This window comes from Podarcis liolepis (assembly GCF_965112155.1).
Source record: "Podarcis liolepis genome assembly, chromosome: 5".
Classification (NCBI taxonomy): domain Eukaryota; kingdom Metazoa; phylum Chordata; class Lepidosauria; order Squamata; family Lacertidae; genus Podarcis; species Podarcis liolepis.
Genome location: NC_139556.1, coordinates 60,123,152 through 60,139,617, shown reverse-complemented (window position 1 = coordinate 60,139,617; position 16,466 = coordinate 60,123,152). Strand labels below are relative to the sequence as shown.

At 41.9% G+C, this 16,466-nt stretch overlaps 1 protein-coding gene and 1 long non-coding RNA gene across 14 annotated transcripts in view; both read right to left on the bottom strand.

Moving 5' to 3' along the window:
* Nucleotides 1-16,226, bottom strand: part of BTRC (beta-transducin repeat containing E3 ubiquitin protein ligase) — a 124,194-nt gene extending 107,968 nt beyond the window's left edge. For 4 of the 13 annotated variants that reach the window (XR_014526737.1, XM_083505230.1, XM_083505233.1 and 1 more), the window contains exon 1: nt 15,841-16,203. Coding sequence is in view for 8 of the 13 variants with exons in the window: in XM_083505230.1 (XP_083361356.1) it covers nt 15,841-15,888 (48 nt within the window). In the remaining 5 variants the exon portion in view is untranslated. Of the gene's footprint in view, nt 1-15,840 lie in introns of all 13 variants that reach the window. The other 9 variants (XM_083505224.1, XM_083505225.1, XM_083505227.1 and 6 more) reach the window with 6 other exon arrangements.
* On the bottom strand, nt 1,064-12,321 carry LOC310707949. The gene is made up of 3 exons (XR_014526774.1): nt 9,908-12,321; nt 8,929-9,562; nt 1,064-7,673 (listed from the first exon to the last, which is right to left on the bottom strand). It is a non-coding gene; the product is annotated as an uncharacterized lncRNA (long non-coding RNA).
* Nucleotides 16,227-16,466: the final 240 nt, after the last annotated feature.

The following is a 16,466-nucleotide window of genomic DNA, read 5'->3' as shown; positions in this document are numbered from 1 at the left end:
TAAAGGATGCATATATGAGCCTATACAGCACCAAACCCCTTCATTTTCTTCTGACATGCCTGATCTAAAACTCTATGCAAACAGGATAACCACAATTAGAGCAGTTTTTTGATGTGGGAATTCTACTTGAGGAGCACAACAACTCACAGAGCATCAGTTTAAAACAGTGATTGTTCAAAATGTGTTCTTAAGAACCCTGGGGGTTCCTTGAACGCTTGTGAGAGAATTCTCAATGAGAAGACCAGAAAAGGCAGGCAAGCTTCCTTAACAGTTTCCCCCACCTATTATTAATTACAGTGGACGCTTGGGTTGTGAACGTGATCTGTGCAGGATGCACATTTGCAACCTGGAGTGGCACTTCTGCGCATGCGCGACTGCCGAAATCCGGAAGTAACCCGTTCTGGTACTTCATGGTTTCGGCAGTCCATAACCCGAAAAAACGCAACCTGAAGCGTCTGTAACCTGACTGTATTACTATTATTATTAAATTTATATCCTACGCTCATTCTGAAGGAGTCCAGGGCAGCATCTTCTTCTAAAATGCACAGCCAATAGTTGTATGCATTCCAAGATGCACTATAAGTTCAGGCAGGGCAATAGTAAGGCTTAGCAGGTTTATCCAGAGCTCCATAGGTATTGATTGTAAATTCTAGAATACATTCCAGATGTTCCACAACATAAGAGAATGAGCAGGCATTAAAACGGCAAACACAGTTCAGTGTAAGCAAGTGTAAAATAATCTATAGTGGGACAAAAAAACCCTAACTTCACATATACACTTGGGACAGAATCGGCCCTGGTCACTCAAATGGATGATCTTCTTTCTGAGAGGGACTGACGAAGTTTACCTTTGTTGCTCTTAACAGAATATCAAAGGGTGGTGACCAAAATAAGGGCATTTTCTGCTGCTGCCCCTGTTCTGTGGGTTGCCCTTCCCTCTACCATATGTGAAGCAGCAACCTCAGTTGCTTCACACATCTCTCAGGCTTTCCCTGACCCATGAGGTTTATGTATGCAAATACCCTGAATCTCTGTATTACTTACTTTTTATATTGTTTCACTGTTTTTAGTTTGTGTTTTTGGTTTAATGAATATTGTTTTTATATTGCACATAGTGTACAGCACTTAAGAGATTTTGAAAATATTAAGCTGTTCAGAAAAGCTTCTAAATAAACAAATGCACTAATGTGGTCTGAACTGGCAGCAACAGACCAGGAAAGAGAGCGTCAGGACTTAGCAGATAATTTGATGAACATGTCGACCCAGGAGCTGTGAAAAAAAGGTGCATTCCGCGTTAGGGATCATTGGAAAAGGGATTGAAAATGAAACTGCCAACAACAAAATGCTGTTATACCAATCTATGGTGCAACCACATTTGGAACACTGTGTATAGTTCTGGTCACCACACATCAAAAAGGATGTTGCAGACTTGGAAAAGAGGTTTTAAAAGGGCAGCCTAAAATATCCAGGGGCCATAGCAACTCCCTTGTGAAGAAAAGTTATGATATTTGGAGCTCTTTTTTTAAAAAAAGTACATGATAAAAGTATATAAAATTATGCACGGTGTGTAGAAAGTGGATAGGCACCTCTCATAATAGCAGAACCAAGAGTCAACTAATGAAGCTAAACAGTGTTAAAAAGGATCAGTATTGTGGCTGATGCTGTCCATATGTGACTGGTACAGACTTGCATTCTCACAACAGAATTTCACCTTCTCCACCCTCAGCAAACCCTCAAAATCTGTTATGGAGGGTTGAGATCCCCTCTGGAGCAGCTTTCAGGAGCATATGGAGGGCCGCAGGAGCAAGGAGAGGAAGGAGAAATCCCACTGCATGCGTGGAAGTACTTCTTCATACAGTTCAGTTATGGAATTTGCTGCAAGATGCAACCATTCTATACAAGTTTTACAAGCATGATCCCATGGGAACCCTCCCCACCCCAACATGCAGTGTATTACCCAGCCTAACACCTGCCAAATTCCAATTCTGTAATGTGCTGCAGCAACCCAAACATTGTATTTAATATGTAGCCTACTTCTAGGGCTGCCTTCTCAACAGTCTCCCTCCCACGATGTACTAAAGTCATTAGCTCGTTCTGATTTCAAACTGGCCATCTTTTCCCTGCAATCTTTAACTGACTTTTTGTTTTATTACCTTCCTTTACCCCTTCTTCCATTTTTAACTTAATGGATCTAGCAGTCTCTAGTGAGGTCTGAAAAGGCTGTTTTCTCAGAATGAGTCAATATTTTAAATTCTATGGAATGCATTTGTTTCCCCCCTAAAAAATAAATATAAAAATGCAGCCTTTAAAAGACAGACATTAAATTACAGACCTCAGTTCCTATTTTCTAAGCCTAATACAACCCCTGAAGGCTTACAATATTTGAATCACAGCTGGAGCCATGGTTACCATACAGTTTAAATATCAGCTTCTTTACTGTGCAATTTGTTTTAAAAATCAAATCAGAGGCTGTGTCATAAACAAGTGCTAATTAAGTAGCAAGCAAGAAGAGAGAGGGCTTTCTGTGCAAGAAAGGTTCTTAAATATCTGCCTCTCCAATCTTGTAAGAAAGGATAAATAAAGCCAGCTGGGAAAATTATGGGCCAAAACTGGCATGAGACATACACACACAAAACTGTGGCTGGCACTAACCCTCCAGTGTTATTCCTTTCAGATGAGAGTCAGGAGGCTACAGATTATGATAAGCTTCTTGCTTTTAGGTGAACAATGCCAAGTTAGCATGGCAATGTGAGTTTGATCACTTAATTCTGTGAGGGCATAAGCATATTCCTACGCAGCCTCTATGCTTCAAGCCACTCAATTCTGAAACAATAGAAATCAAAACTGCAGCTCCCTTTTGGCACCACAGATCTACTGCTGGGATGGCAGAATATTTATTATTTTTATGTAGTCCTTTGGACAGATGCATTTTGTTAACAACAAGAACCCTGTAATTTATTGCAATCCCCTATTTGGCAAAATTCATTTATTCTTAGCTAAATGCTTAGCTAAGAATAAATGAATTTTTAATACAGTTTTTAGAAACACTTGTCACTGCTTCAGCATTTCCATTTAGTGAATAGGACTGATGTTGCTCTCAGCAGGGGGTGATATTTTAATGATGCAATGCTGCACTTCCTAGAAGACAGACAAGCCTCATGAGGCAGATTATAGGACTAAAGAAACTCAGATCCCATTAAAAGCAGACAGCTCCAGACCATTTTTAAAATTAATTTTGTTTAATGATAAAATGTGCTATAACAGGTGGGTAGCCAATTGTAAAATTAACCAAAACATAGTTAAAGGAACAGAAGAATGTTAGAAAAGCAAATACAATAATGCTCCCACTACCAATTTACCAGATGCATCTGTGGAAATACTGGCACCTATCAATACTTCATTTTTGCTGTCTACAAAGCAGGTGCAGAGTCTACATTCCTTTAAGCTTAGACCATTTGTCCATCTAACTCAGTATTGTCTACACTGACTGGCAGCAGCTCTCCAGAGTTTCAGACAGAAATCTCCCCCAGCCCTATCTGGAAATGCTGACGATTGAACCTAGGACCTTTTACCACTGCACCACAATCCTTCCTTGCTTTATCAAAGCCTGAAATGTTCAGAAACATTCACAGCAAGAAATATATTTGAATGAGTTGCCTTCAACAAAAGCTTGTTGCAAAGAGGCTTTTGTTTTTAGTTATCCATGGCTTCCCACTTCATCCAAACTGGGAGTCATGATTTAATATTAACTACGGCTGTTTCAAAACAAGCCACAGTTGGTGATGATGACCACGGTTCCCAGTCCAGACAAAATGGCAAATTACAGTAAACTAGAAATTGAAGCAAAAGCTTCTGAACTCCTCCTCTTGAACATGTATGAAGATGAAAGAGGAGCAGGTGAATGTGTGATCCTGGAGGCAGTTAGGCTCATTCATCATAGTGCTAAACCATGGTTTAGCATTACATCTGAATCTTGCACTGTGTCTTTCTCATCTCTATTTTCCCATAACTCCTATCTAGTCAAAAACTTAGCAGCTAGTATTGTTTTGATTTACTCCACTAACAAGAACTATAATTTAGCACTAACTACTCATGAGGAATTATAGTTCTGCTGGTTGGTGAGCAATTTGCCAAGGAAGACCAGTTTAGCCACTTAAAATAAATATCCACCTGCATATACTAGCACTAATCAGGGCGTGAAATTAAACTTTTTATTCAGTAGAAAATAACTGCTGCAAGGCGGCGATTTAGTGGAAAGCAAATATTAAGGTCAACCTATTCTTCCCAGTGCCTACAGTAGATATGCTAGGAGAGAGGGCATGGAGCACCAAATTCCACTTTTCTAAGTCCATGAAGCTAAATACTTCAATGATGCGTTAGCAAATTTACCATTTGCTTTTACTAATTGCATATATTTAATGAAGCAAACAAAGCAAAAAGCTAAAACAAAATGCTGTTAACTTGAACCCTGCACTCTCCTTGCATTGCCCCCTTAAGGAACTAAAGAACTGAGTCCATTTGTGCACCCCTAAAGCAACTAAAGAATTGAGTCACATCATGAAGACTCAAATCATTCATTTATGTACCAAACTCACAAAATATTTACTTCTCTTTCTCTCTTTTTTTAAAAAAGGCTAACACACAATGGTATCCATTGGTACAATGTGCACATCTCTTGAAAGGAACACTGATTCATCATGTGTGAAGTTCTTTGACCCCAAAGAATTTCCCTTCCACTGCAATAAAGAGAGCTGGTCCTTGCACATGTGCTAAACAGCTCCCTCCTTTGAAAGAAATGCAGGGATATGGATTGAGGTGGCGGTTAACGTTGCCTTTCAAAAGAACAAATGTTCAGTTATTGAATATAGAGTAGCATATGCTCATTAGATATTTGCAAAACAAGTAGTGATAGAGTGTGATGTTTATTCAAACCCAACTGTTAAAATTTATATTTACAGCCCACTCTTTCCCAAAAGCTTGGGGTGAATAACAAATTTAAAAACAAATCTGGAATTCCCATTAGAAGTAAAACAACAAAGTAAAAAGACTTCCTTGCTCTGAGTATGTAAAATAATATTTCTCAAAATATGGTTTTTTAAAAAATGAAAAAGCACGTAAGAGACAAGCCAGATGTTGTCTACAGAAAGACAAATCTATTCTGGCTCACAGCAAAGTGTTACGACTACCAAGGGAACCCATTTGATCAACTCAGACATTTTGTATAGCTTAAGCCAGCCTTGTATTTAACCACTCGCCTGGTCACCATGGATGGCAAGGAATTACATGCAGAAAAGTAGGCTGAAAGCTGTCAGAGGGAGGACAAGCAGTTCATCTGACTGTCCTTGCATTTCTATGCTGGGTGTAAGGAGAGAAAACCTTCTCTTTCATGCCCAGCATGCAACACTTTTTGCTAGCCAGTTTTTTACATATAAGTGAGGATAGCAGAGGAGAGATTGAGTGCTCCATCCGCCAGTCCTTCTCATGACTACAAAACAGGCTAGTAAAACTTTTTGCAGACTAGTCATTTTTGTGGCCTTATTTACAAGGCTGGCTCAAGCTCTAAGAGTTATTTATGGCCCAATCCTTTCTGTTGCTGCATGAGCAAACAAGCAGGTGGAATCAGGCTCCACACCTCTCTACAAAGCAGTGCCTAGACTATGAGCTGACTCAAGACATCAAGCCAACAGTGTGAATCAACCTAATTGTTGTAAACAGGCACCACGGTCAGGTGTGGTTTAGTGGCAGAGCACAAAGCCATTACTGAGCATGGAAAAGGGTTGAGAGGCATCAGAACTGGGAAGGACTGAAGGCAGCTTGCATGCTACTGTAAAACCCGTAACACAACCAGTTACACTGGTGTAGTTCTACCCAACCAATACTCTGTAGTAACTGACGGGCAGCACAACAGGATGAACTTACCTCACTTCCATCACACAAGTGCAAGTTACATTTTTAAATGCTAATCTCTGCACTCACAGATACACATGTCTATAGGATCACCATGTCAGTCTATCAAGCTGACTTACTAAAGATCAGGTCATCAACTCAAGCTGCAGTGCCAGTGTTTTCAGCGATGCAATGAGAAAGCTCTCTGTTTTGAAGTGGAAGCAAGAGAACATGGCACATTTCATAATTTGCACTAGCCAAGTCCCTGAAAGGAGACTCCATGTCTTCTACATGGGGTGGGGGAGAAAAACTCTGCAACAGCGGCTATAAAGATGCTTTCCATGAACTGGTAAAGGAAAGAGATAATTTAATAATGAAAATAAAATAATAATCTAGCTAAACTCTGTTTAGATCACCAGGGTTTAAATCTCCTGAAATTTAAGTTTGTGAAGAGTTGGGTTTTTTTGTTTTTTAGAATGATACCCTATAAGATTTAAGTGCTTTGGGTGAGGAATGAAGGGATGGCACAGAGTTAATGTCTTCTCATTCACTACCCACAGCATAACTCTTTTGGCAAAAATGCAGAATATTCAAAAATGCCAAATTAAAAGTACCACAAGGAAAAAAGGGGTTAGAAATGAGTTGCAAAGGTATTTAATTAGAACTCTATACTAATAAGGTTTAACTCCATGCACTGGTAATTAGATTAAGCTGAAGTGGTTGCTAGTCCATTCATGAAAACAGATGTTGCTTCACAGAACCTTGATATCTTTCTTAAATACCTTTGAAAACAAGGATCAGAAAATATGAACTCTTATAAAAGGGGCTTTATTGTATTTTTATAGCATATTACATACCTTGTAAGAATCAGTTTGTTAAGTGTGAATGTCAGTTTTATTCTCTGTCCCCCTTTTTCCTGGCTATTTACAAGCTTTGTAAGAAATTGTTCTTTAATTAAGTCTAAACATAGTTTTATATAAATGGATTCCTGGAATTAAAAACGTTCAGACTTAAGAAATGATTGTTACAGAGACTGTAAGAGGCCGTAAAAAAAAGAATGCCACTTTAAACAAAGATTTCTCATTTTAATTAAAAAGATAATCATCAGAACATTCCTACATTTAACAGAACCATTTGAAGCTACTTTGGGTGGGGGGAAGCCTTCTTTTTGATGCAGGCATATGTAGTGTAGTTTAGATGATATTTAATCAAAGTCCCAGCCAAGGCTATTCTATTGTGTTTTTAAGGACTGTATCTGCAATTTTAGTAGTTTAGTCAAATACATACATTGCTTATTAAACTCATCCATTGTATGCTTGCAAATGGTTGCAACATAATCCAAAACTAATTTAAAGAATCATCTTGGGTTTTGTGGATTTCCTAAATTAAAGACTTCAAACAGAACATTTGATTCCAATATAACAGTAGTATACACCATGCAAGCCACAGACTTGGTTTACAGCCCACATTTTGGAGGCGGCAGCTTTTCTATATTGATAAGCATCCATTGTTTGGAGATGCAAAAAGCTAGCAAAGCTTTAGGCAACTGGTACACACACAGCACTTACTCTCCCTTATTCAGTTTCCCCTGAAAGAAGTATCAGTCTGACTTGGTTCACATGTCATGCTAACCCAAACCATGGCTTATTGTGACCACACAAGCCCTCAGAAAGAAGCTCAAAGCCATTTTGCTCCTCCCCGGTCATTCTGGCTGCTGCACCATGGTTTGGCTTAGTGTGTCATCCGAACCTGGGCTCATGATTTAACTTTCTCAGATTAACCATGAGCTATAACCATGAGAACTGTTTCCTAATTCTGTTGGATCTCTCAGCGGCGTTTGATACCATCGACCATAACATCCTTCTGGACCGTCTTGAGGGGCTGGGAGCTGGGGGTACTGTCATACAGTGGTTCCGCTCCTTCCTCCTGGGCCGTGTTCAGAAAGTGGTGATGGGGGATGAGTGTTCAGACCCCTGGGCTCTCACTTGTGGGTTGCCTCAGGGTTCTGTCCTCTCCCCCATGCTTTTCAACATCTACATGCAGCCGCTGGGAGAGATCATCAGGGGGTTTGGGCTGGGTGTTCATCAGTATGCGGATGATACCCAGCTCTACCGCTCTTTCAAATCAGAACCAGTGAAGGCGGTGACAGTCCTGTGTGAGTGTCTGGAGGCGGTTGGAGGATGGATGGCGGCAAACAGATTGAGATTGAATCCTGACAAGACAGAAGTACTGTTTCTGGGGGACAGGAGGTGGGCAGGTGTGGAGGATTCCCTGGTCCTGAATGGGGTAACTGTGCCCCTGAAGGACCAGGTGCGCAGCCTGGGAGTCATTTTGGACTCACAGCTGTCCATGGAGGCACAGGTTAAATCCGTGTCCAGGGCAGCTGTGTACCAGCTCCATCTGGTACGTAGGCTGAGACCCTATCTGCCTGCGGACTGCCTCGCCAGAGTGGTGCATGCTCTGGTTATCTCCCGCTTGGACTACTGCAATGCGCTCTACGTGGGGCTACCTTTGAAGGTGACCCGGAAACTACAACTAATCCAGAATGCAGCAGCCAGACTGGTGACTGGGAGCAGCCGCCGAGACCATATAACACCGGTCTTGAAAGACCTACATTGGCTCCCAGTACGTTTCTGAGCACAATTCAAAGTGTTGGTGCTGACCTTTAAAGCCCTAAATGGCCTCGGTCCAGTATACCTGAAGGAACGTCTCCACCCCCATTGTTCTACCTGGACACTGAGGTCCAGCACCGAGGGCCTTCTGGCGGTTCCCTCACTGCGAGAAGCCAAGTTACAGGGAACCAGGCAGAGGGCCTTCTCGGTAGTGGCGCCCTCCCTATGGAACGCCCTCCCACCAGATGTCAAAGAGAAAAACAACTACCAGACTTTTAGAAGACATCTGAAGGCAACCCTGTTTAGGGAAGCTTTTAATGTTTGATGTATCACAGTATTTTAATATTATTTTGGAAGCCGCCCAGAGTGGCTGGGGAAACCCAGCCAGATGGGCGGGGTATAAATGATAAATTATTATTATTATTATTACTATAAACCTTGAATGCAGCTTGTGGTTAGTCTGGAGAGAGGAGGAGAGTTCTGATGACCAGAAAACCGCAAAAGAGAGCTTTCTTGTGGTTGTTTGCAGAGCAATGTAAATTGTGTGGGTATTATTACAATCTATTGTAAGCCGCCTTGAGGATCATTCAAAAAGCAGGGTAGAAATCGTCTATATAAAAAAGTGGACTCAGGATGCTGCAAGACCATGCGGTATAGGAATGGAAACTATGACTGACTTTTCTTACCAACCCAAAATGTTTATTCTGCTTAATATTGAGCATCAACACTACATCCTCAGGGAGTAAATATGTACTCTTTTTCCAGGTAGTTTTAGTAATTTCATAGTGTGCATTGGAATGATTTCAGACTAATAATGCCCTTGGTTATCGCTATTTCCTGTGGCGCACTGGCCGGGACCCACTACTGGGCCCACTCCTGTGGTGCACTGGCCGGGACCCACTACTGGGCTGTGGTCTGATCAAAAGTGGATTGCAGTAGTAGCACTACCACCATGCAGATATATATCATGAACAATTAAGAAATAGGGCCCAAATCTCTCCTTGGGTTAAACATGGGTCCCTGGTCTGAAAAGGCTAAAGACTAGTCCTGTAGCATAATTTCAACTACAGTGGTGCCCCGCAAGACGAATGCCTCGCAAGACGGAAAACCCGCTAGATGAAAGGGTTTTCCGTTTTTGAGCTGCTTTGCAAGACGATTTTCCCTATGGGCTTGCTTTGCAAGACGAAAACGTCTTGCAAGTGTTCCGATTTTTTTTTGCTCCCCCCCCCTTTTCTAAGCCGCTAATAGCCTTTTAGCCGCTAATCCGCTAAGCCTTTAATAGCCGCTAAGCCTTTAATAGCCGCTAAACCGCTAATAGCGCTAATCTGCTAAGCGGGTTGCTTCGCAAGACGAAAAAAACGCTAGACGAAGAGACTCGCGGAACGGATTAATTTTGTCTTGCGAGACACCACTGTACTCAGCTGCAGAATCTAAAAGACAAATTTGTTGTAGTAAAAAAGCAACAAAAAAACAACAAAAAAATTAACCAAAGGGTGAACTTAATTTTACCACTACAACAACAGATTTGTGGCTATGATGTTTTCAGAAGGTTCTGAAGAACAGTGTTTGTCTTATGAAAGGCTGGAACGGAACACATTTTATGGAAGACCGAGTTCCCAAAGGTCTACACATAGAATGCAAGGGTGCAAAGTTACAATTATTAGACATTCAGACATTATCAAAGAACTTTTGTTCTCTCTCCTATGGGACAGAATATCCTAAGGAGAAACTAATACAACTGGGAAGTTTGGGACCAGTGGCCTATGGCATCTATTATCCCTTTCCTATTCAATGTGCAAAATACATCCAATGTTTCATAAAGTCCAGTAATCTGAAACAAAAGTATAAATCTTATCTATTATGCAATCTAAGAATTAGCAAAGCTAGTTAATACACCCGTTGTGTTAACTTTAATATATATATATATATATATATATATATATATATATATATATATATATAAACTTTTCACCAAATAGGTATCAAAGTGGCTTACAACAATAAAAATATACAATTCAGCTCAATTTTGAGTGATCCCTCAAACCAACATCTAGATCAGGGTAGCCAATGTGGTGTCCTCCAGATGTTGTTAAACTACAATTCCCACCACCCCTGGCCTTTGGCTATGCTAGCTGCAGCTGATGGGAATTGGTGGCCTCCAGATGTTGTTGGACTACAGATCTAGTCAGTCACGGACTGGTGGAGGGACAAAGAAACTGGAGGTGAATCACTACAAGACAAAAGGGTGTTGATCTTATATATGAGGAAAGGGGAAACCAGTGGACCCTTCTACTGTTGTCAGTCTACAATTCCCATTAGCCACAGCATGGATGATGAAAGGGAAGGGAAGATACTGTTGTAGCCCAATATCATGAGAAGGGGGCAACACACTGCTTATAGACAACTTCATAAAGGACAAGGCTATCAGTGACTATAAGTGCGTACTACTTCCAAGATCAGAGGTAGCATGCCTCCAAACAGCAATTACTGGGGGACAACAGCAGGCGAGAATGCTATGGTCCTTGTGTTCTGTTTCAGAGTTTTCCAAAGGAATCTGTTGGCCACAGTAGGAAACGGCATGCTGGATAAACAGATCTTCAGTATGATCTGGCAGAACGCATCTTACATTATTATGGTTTGCAGACCTCTGAATTAGGGGAGTTCCGGGACCCTTCACTGTTGTGTCTGAATTCTCAAATGGCAGCAGTGGCTAGGACTGCCTTTGTTCACTTTGGCTGGCAAAGGACTCTTGAACTCACCTTGTAGCTATTATTAACATACAGTATTGGTATTTCCCGACAGGATTATGCAAACACACTTTGCATGAAACTGCCTTTAAAAAATGCATAGAATCTTCAGTCAATGCAGAATTCTATGGCTTGCCTCTTTATGGAGTAAGGACCAAAATAAGCATTTAACAGCAATTTTAGCTCACCTGCACCTGCCTCCAGCACTGATTATTACTTTTAAACTCCAATCCTTTAAAGACAAACCTAGATATAAGCACTGCTAATCACAGTAAGACTTGCCTCTGAGTAAACATGCAAAACATTGGGTTTTTTTATAGTCTGCCAAGCCACTGCATATCTTTGATTGTCTAACACTCCTAAGAACACGTTCTACCACATATACCTTCCCACCCCTTCAAATTAGAGGATCATTGTATCAAATTTTATTTTGCCTTTAAGTCACTTTATGTGCTCCTTTACTGGAGCAGAAACATATATAATAAATGAATAAATAATGTTTACTACCTTTTGAAAGGCAGCATATCTTTTGCCCAAGCTTTCCCTGGCTCATAAAATTATACCATATTATTAATGAAATTCTATTTTACCTGTTTTTATAATACTATTTATGTTTGCATCTCCATTTTTATGACACTGTTTTATTGTTTTTATGTTGCAATCTTGTATGCTGCTTAAGAGGTTTTTAAATATCAAGTGGTTTAGAAATGCTTTGAAATAAATAAATAAATAAATAAATAAAATACTACTCATGTCACCAAAGCTTCACTACATATTTAATTAAATAAATGCAGGGTTAATCAAGTTCTATGATGCTGCTGAATGCAGATTTCTGCATTACAGAAGTCATTAATCTATAATATCCAGGCTTTAGCAAACATGACCAGTTACTTCAAATGTTATTTATTATTTTTTAAATTTTAAATTTACTAAATGCTATTTATACTGCCCTTCGTTCGAGGATCGCAGGGCGGTTTACAATATAAAAACACAAAAATACACAACATAGTAACAAACAAAAACAATAACCCTGCTTGAGGAGGTTAGGAGACATTTTTTATTACTACTCAGTGCCAATGAAGTTGGTATTAAGCACTTGCTTGAATGGGTGTTGTTACTCTTCAGCAAAGTCAGCTAGGCTTAAGAGGAAAGTAAAAAGAAGGTTGAACTAAGCATAACTCTTCACCTCACTACAGCTATTCTCTTCTAGCTGAATCTGAAGATTGTTCTCCATTTCAGTGTTCTATAAATACTGTCAAGGCTATGTCCAATTTATGGGCCAACACAGATGAAATTCAAGGCCCCCTTCTGTTTAACAGGCAAGAAAGTAGAGCGTAAGGGGGTAACTTATTCACCACCCTCTTTCTTAAAAGAAGCTGACATACATATCATCAGGTCTAGAGTAAAAGGGAAAGCTGGAAGGGGATTATCCATCCACCCAAAGCATACCAGTTCCCAGAGCCTTAAGAGACTGTGAGAGAATGCCCTGGGGCAACATGTTAGAACTTGGGTCTGACAGGGCCAGGGGAAACAATGGGAGCATCCCTGTTCCAATTAGATCACACCAACTTGGGGTCCCAATTGGGGACTGACTTGTGGCAATGCTCATGAGTAGGTCACTATCTGCACCTGCTCCTTCCACATCCCATTGATTATGAACAAGAATGTGAGCCCAAAAGAGGAGCTGGTCTCAGAGTTGGAAGAATCTATTATCCCCTCCTACATTTGCTCACTCTGAGTGATTGGCAGAGATAGTCACAACGTCCATAGTCACTGATCAGTTGTTCCACCAAATGAAAAATTGTTGGAGAATTTCTTCCCCATTAATGAAGGATAAGAAGAATCAGGGTCCCCCAAAACCACCTCTTGTGTTCAGAGACATCCAGCAGGAGAAGCCTGTTCTGTATGATTTGGGTGGGGCACTAGGGTGAAGGAGAGAGGGGAAATACTGCTGCTTTGAGGGAAGGGGAGGGGGAAGGAATTGGCTGTGCTCCCAGCTGTAACTTGGGAATAGCAGAGAGACCCTTCTCTCTTTTCAAAAGCAGAACCACCACATACCTGAAACTGAGAAGGTTCTCTCCTACAGATGAGAAGTCAGGTTTTGCTACCCCTGCTTTCTGTTGGTGTTAACCCTTTGTTGCCTGCTCTCCAGCCAGCTGAATAAGGAGTGCTTTTTCTAATTATTATTGAAAGTAGATGTTACAAAAAGACCAAGAGTGCAATCAGATGACAAGAAATTGCATCATAGTCCTCTATAAATCCAATCACATAAATACTGTTCCAGAGGTAAAGCAAGTCATGTGTAGCAGTTGATGGCACAAAACTGCAATGACAGTATGTTGTGAATCAATATATTCTGTATGGTGAACAACCAAATGCTTCTTATGTCAAGTACCAAATGGTAGCTGTAGATAATATTCTTTAGTAAATGAATAAATATTAAATAGATTAGCCACTGGTTATTCATTATTCTCAAATAATAATCAAGCAATTAAAGCTTTACTTTTAGAAAAATTGAAGAACTGAGAGAATTTTGCAAATTGCAGAAAGTATTGTTTTTCAAAACAATCCAGTTCCGTCCAGACATTTTACAGCACCCTAAGCCAGATCGCATGGAGGTCCCGCCTTCCCACAGCAAAAGCAATACTCAGTCGGCACTTATGAGCTGTGCCATCTTTTGTAAATAAACATTATTGACCCTAGGGCTGAGTACCTCTGAGCATATGCTGACTTCATTGTCCCCCAAGAGGAATGAAGAATTTCAAAAAATAATGGATGTGAGGGGGAAATGTTTCCTGGGATATCTAGGATGGAAAAAAACCAATATTCCATGTCTTGCCTTCAACTTGTCTACTTAAAGTGCTATGAAAAATGGACCTTCATATGTGTTGCTTGCATGGAGCCAAGCAGTCATTCAACTGAAGGGATGAGTTCTCTACTATCTGGGGGTTCTGCTTTGGACAGATCTATGAGACCACTACAAAGCCTTGTGAAATGCATCATGCAAGATGATGTCAGCCACCACCTTGGTTTGTCTCTTAAGGGTCAAAGCTGCCTGAAGCAGCATGTGTTGGCATTTGCAGCACAAAGCTTTTACATGAGACTCTTATGGGTCATGGGTTCAAGCCCCATGTTGGGCAAAAGAATCCTGCATTGCAGGGAGCTGGACTAGGTGACCTATGTGGCCGCTCTCCACTTACAGTTCTATGATTCTGTGTGTGCTAGACTACCAGCCCCACATCTTTTTTGTGTACACTATGACAATACTCTTGCACATTGAAGTTCAAAAACAGCTTAGCTGGAATCTTTCCTGACTTGGCATTCCAAACTGTAGTATCTAGGCAATATGGTAAAATTCTAGTCTAGATAAGTATTAGTTTGATAACTTTGTGTTTCCTTCCTAATCCTTGTGCTGCTGTTCCTCTTCAGAGGCTGAAAAGGATAGATGGTCTCTAGAAAGGCCCCCTGACCCCAGTAGAGCTGGGGAAAGAAAGCTTTCATTTCTGCCTTTGCTATAAGATGACACAATGATGCACTAATTCTATATGGAAGTCATAAACTCCCTTGTATATCTGACAAGATTAAACCACTATAAAATAATAAGCAGTCACCTGATCTTAATATAAACCTACCAGGCCTAAATGGGTAATGCTTGGTCACCTTTCAACTGTATAGTAGAAACAGAGTTAGTTTGAAATCCCTCCCATAAACAGGCCCCACCTTTACTGCAATGTAATGTTTCAAACCCTCTGGCACTCAATTTACTAATGGAAGCCTCCATGTAATAATTCACTTTGGAAACTGAATTCTCCAGGACCCTTCCCACTACCTCCCAGCTTACTTCATACTTTTGTGAGAAGACCTGCATTCTTCAAAAGTGACCCAACATAGCTAACCTTGCTAGCAAAGTCTGCCTTTGAAACCAAAACACTAAGCCTACTCCAGGCCTCTTTAAGAACACCTAGGTGCCCACCTACCACCATCCCTTAAAAAAGAAACAAAAAAACCCCAATCTGGTCCAGCTTTCCTAACACCTCCATCTTTTCCATCAGTCCCTCTATACAGGCCTTCCTTTCAGCGTTCCTTAAGTGTGTCCCCAAGCCTCACAATCTTTCCTCTCCTCAAAAATTCAGCCGCATTCTTAAGCCCTCCGTTACCCTAATCCCTCGGGTTTGTTTGTTTTTAAAAGCATCCTCTCTCTTTCGATATCAACCCCACATAACAGAAGCTCACACCTTAAAAAACAACACACATACACCAAAAGACCCACCCCGAAAAGGAAAGGTATGACTGGCCTGTCCCTCTTTCCTCCCCATACATCCCGCAGAATCCTCAGCTCTCAAAATGTATGCCTTCCCTGGTCCTCCCAGTTACCTAAACCCATTTCGCAGATATTCTGGGGTTGCCAGCGGGTTCCATATACACCACAGCCTCCGCTCTCCCTTTCGCCATAGAGCTTCCCTTTCCGATTATTCCTGCCCCCCCCGCGCCCGCCACCCCCTCCTCTTCCTACCACAGCAACCAGCAACAGTCATCACCAACTCGCCCCCCCCCACCGCATCCCCCCATCCTCTCCCCGTTCTTTCCCTCCTCACCATGAACTTGAGGGCCTTCTCCTGCACCACCGCCTCGGCGGGGTCCATAGCCCCCCCGATCCGCCTCTGCTGTGGCTGCTGCTCCCCCGCCAGCTCCGGGCCTCAGCCGGGGCCTGGCCGCCCCCCACCCCTTCCCTTCTCCCTCCCTCAACGCAAGGCCGCAGCCACCGCAGAGTCAGGCGAGAAACCTCCGTTTTCCTCCGGCTCAGGTAAGTGGGAAATGTAGTCCCCGGCCGTTCTCCCGAGAAGTGCCCGAGTGGACATCGCGGACTACAATTCCCAATAAGCCCCGCGCACAGGGAGACGGCGCGCCCGGTGCCGTTGCTTCCGAAGGCAGCGAGAAGAAGGGGGAAGTGGCGGCGCGCTCGGGTGGGCCGAGCTGGGCTGGGTTAAGGGGAAGGGGGAGCAGGGAAGAACGGCTGCCTCTCCCAGCTGGCGGGAGAAGGGGCTGATGGAAGCTGTAGTTTCCGAAGGGGCCGCGCTGGGCTGCAGCGGGGACGAGTCGCAGCTGCTTTTCCCTTTTCTTTGTCAATCTGGGAAGCGAGAGCATAGGGTTGCAGCACGATATGCAAAAGGTATCGCTGCTTATTGAGACATTGCTGTGATTTTAGGAGTGGAAGTTTGCA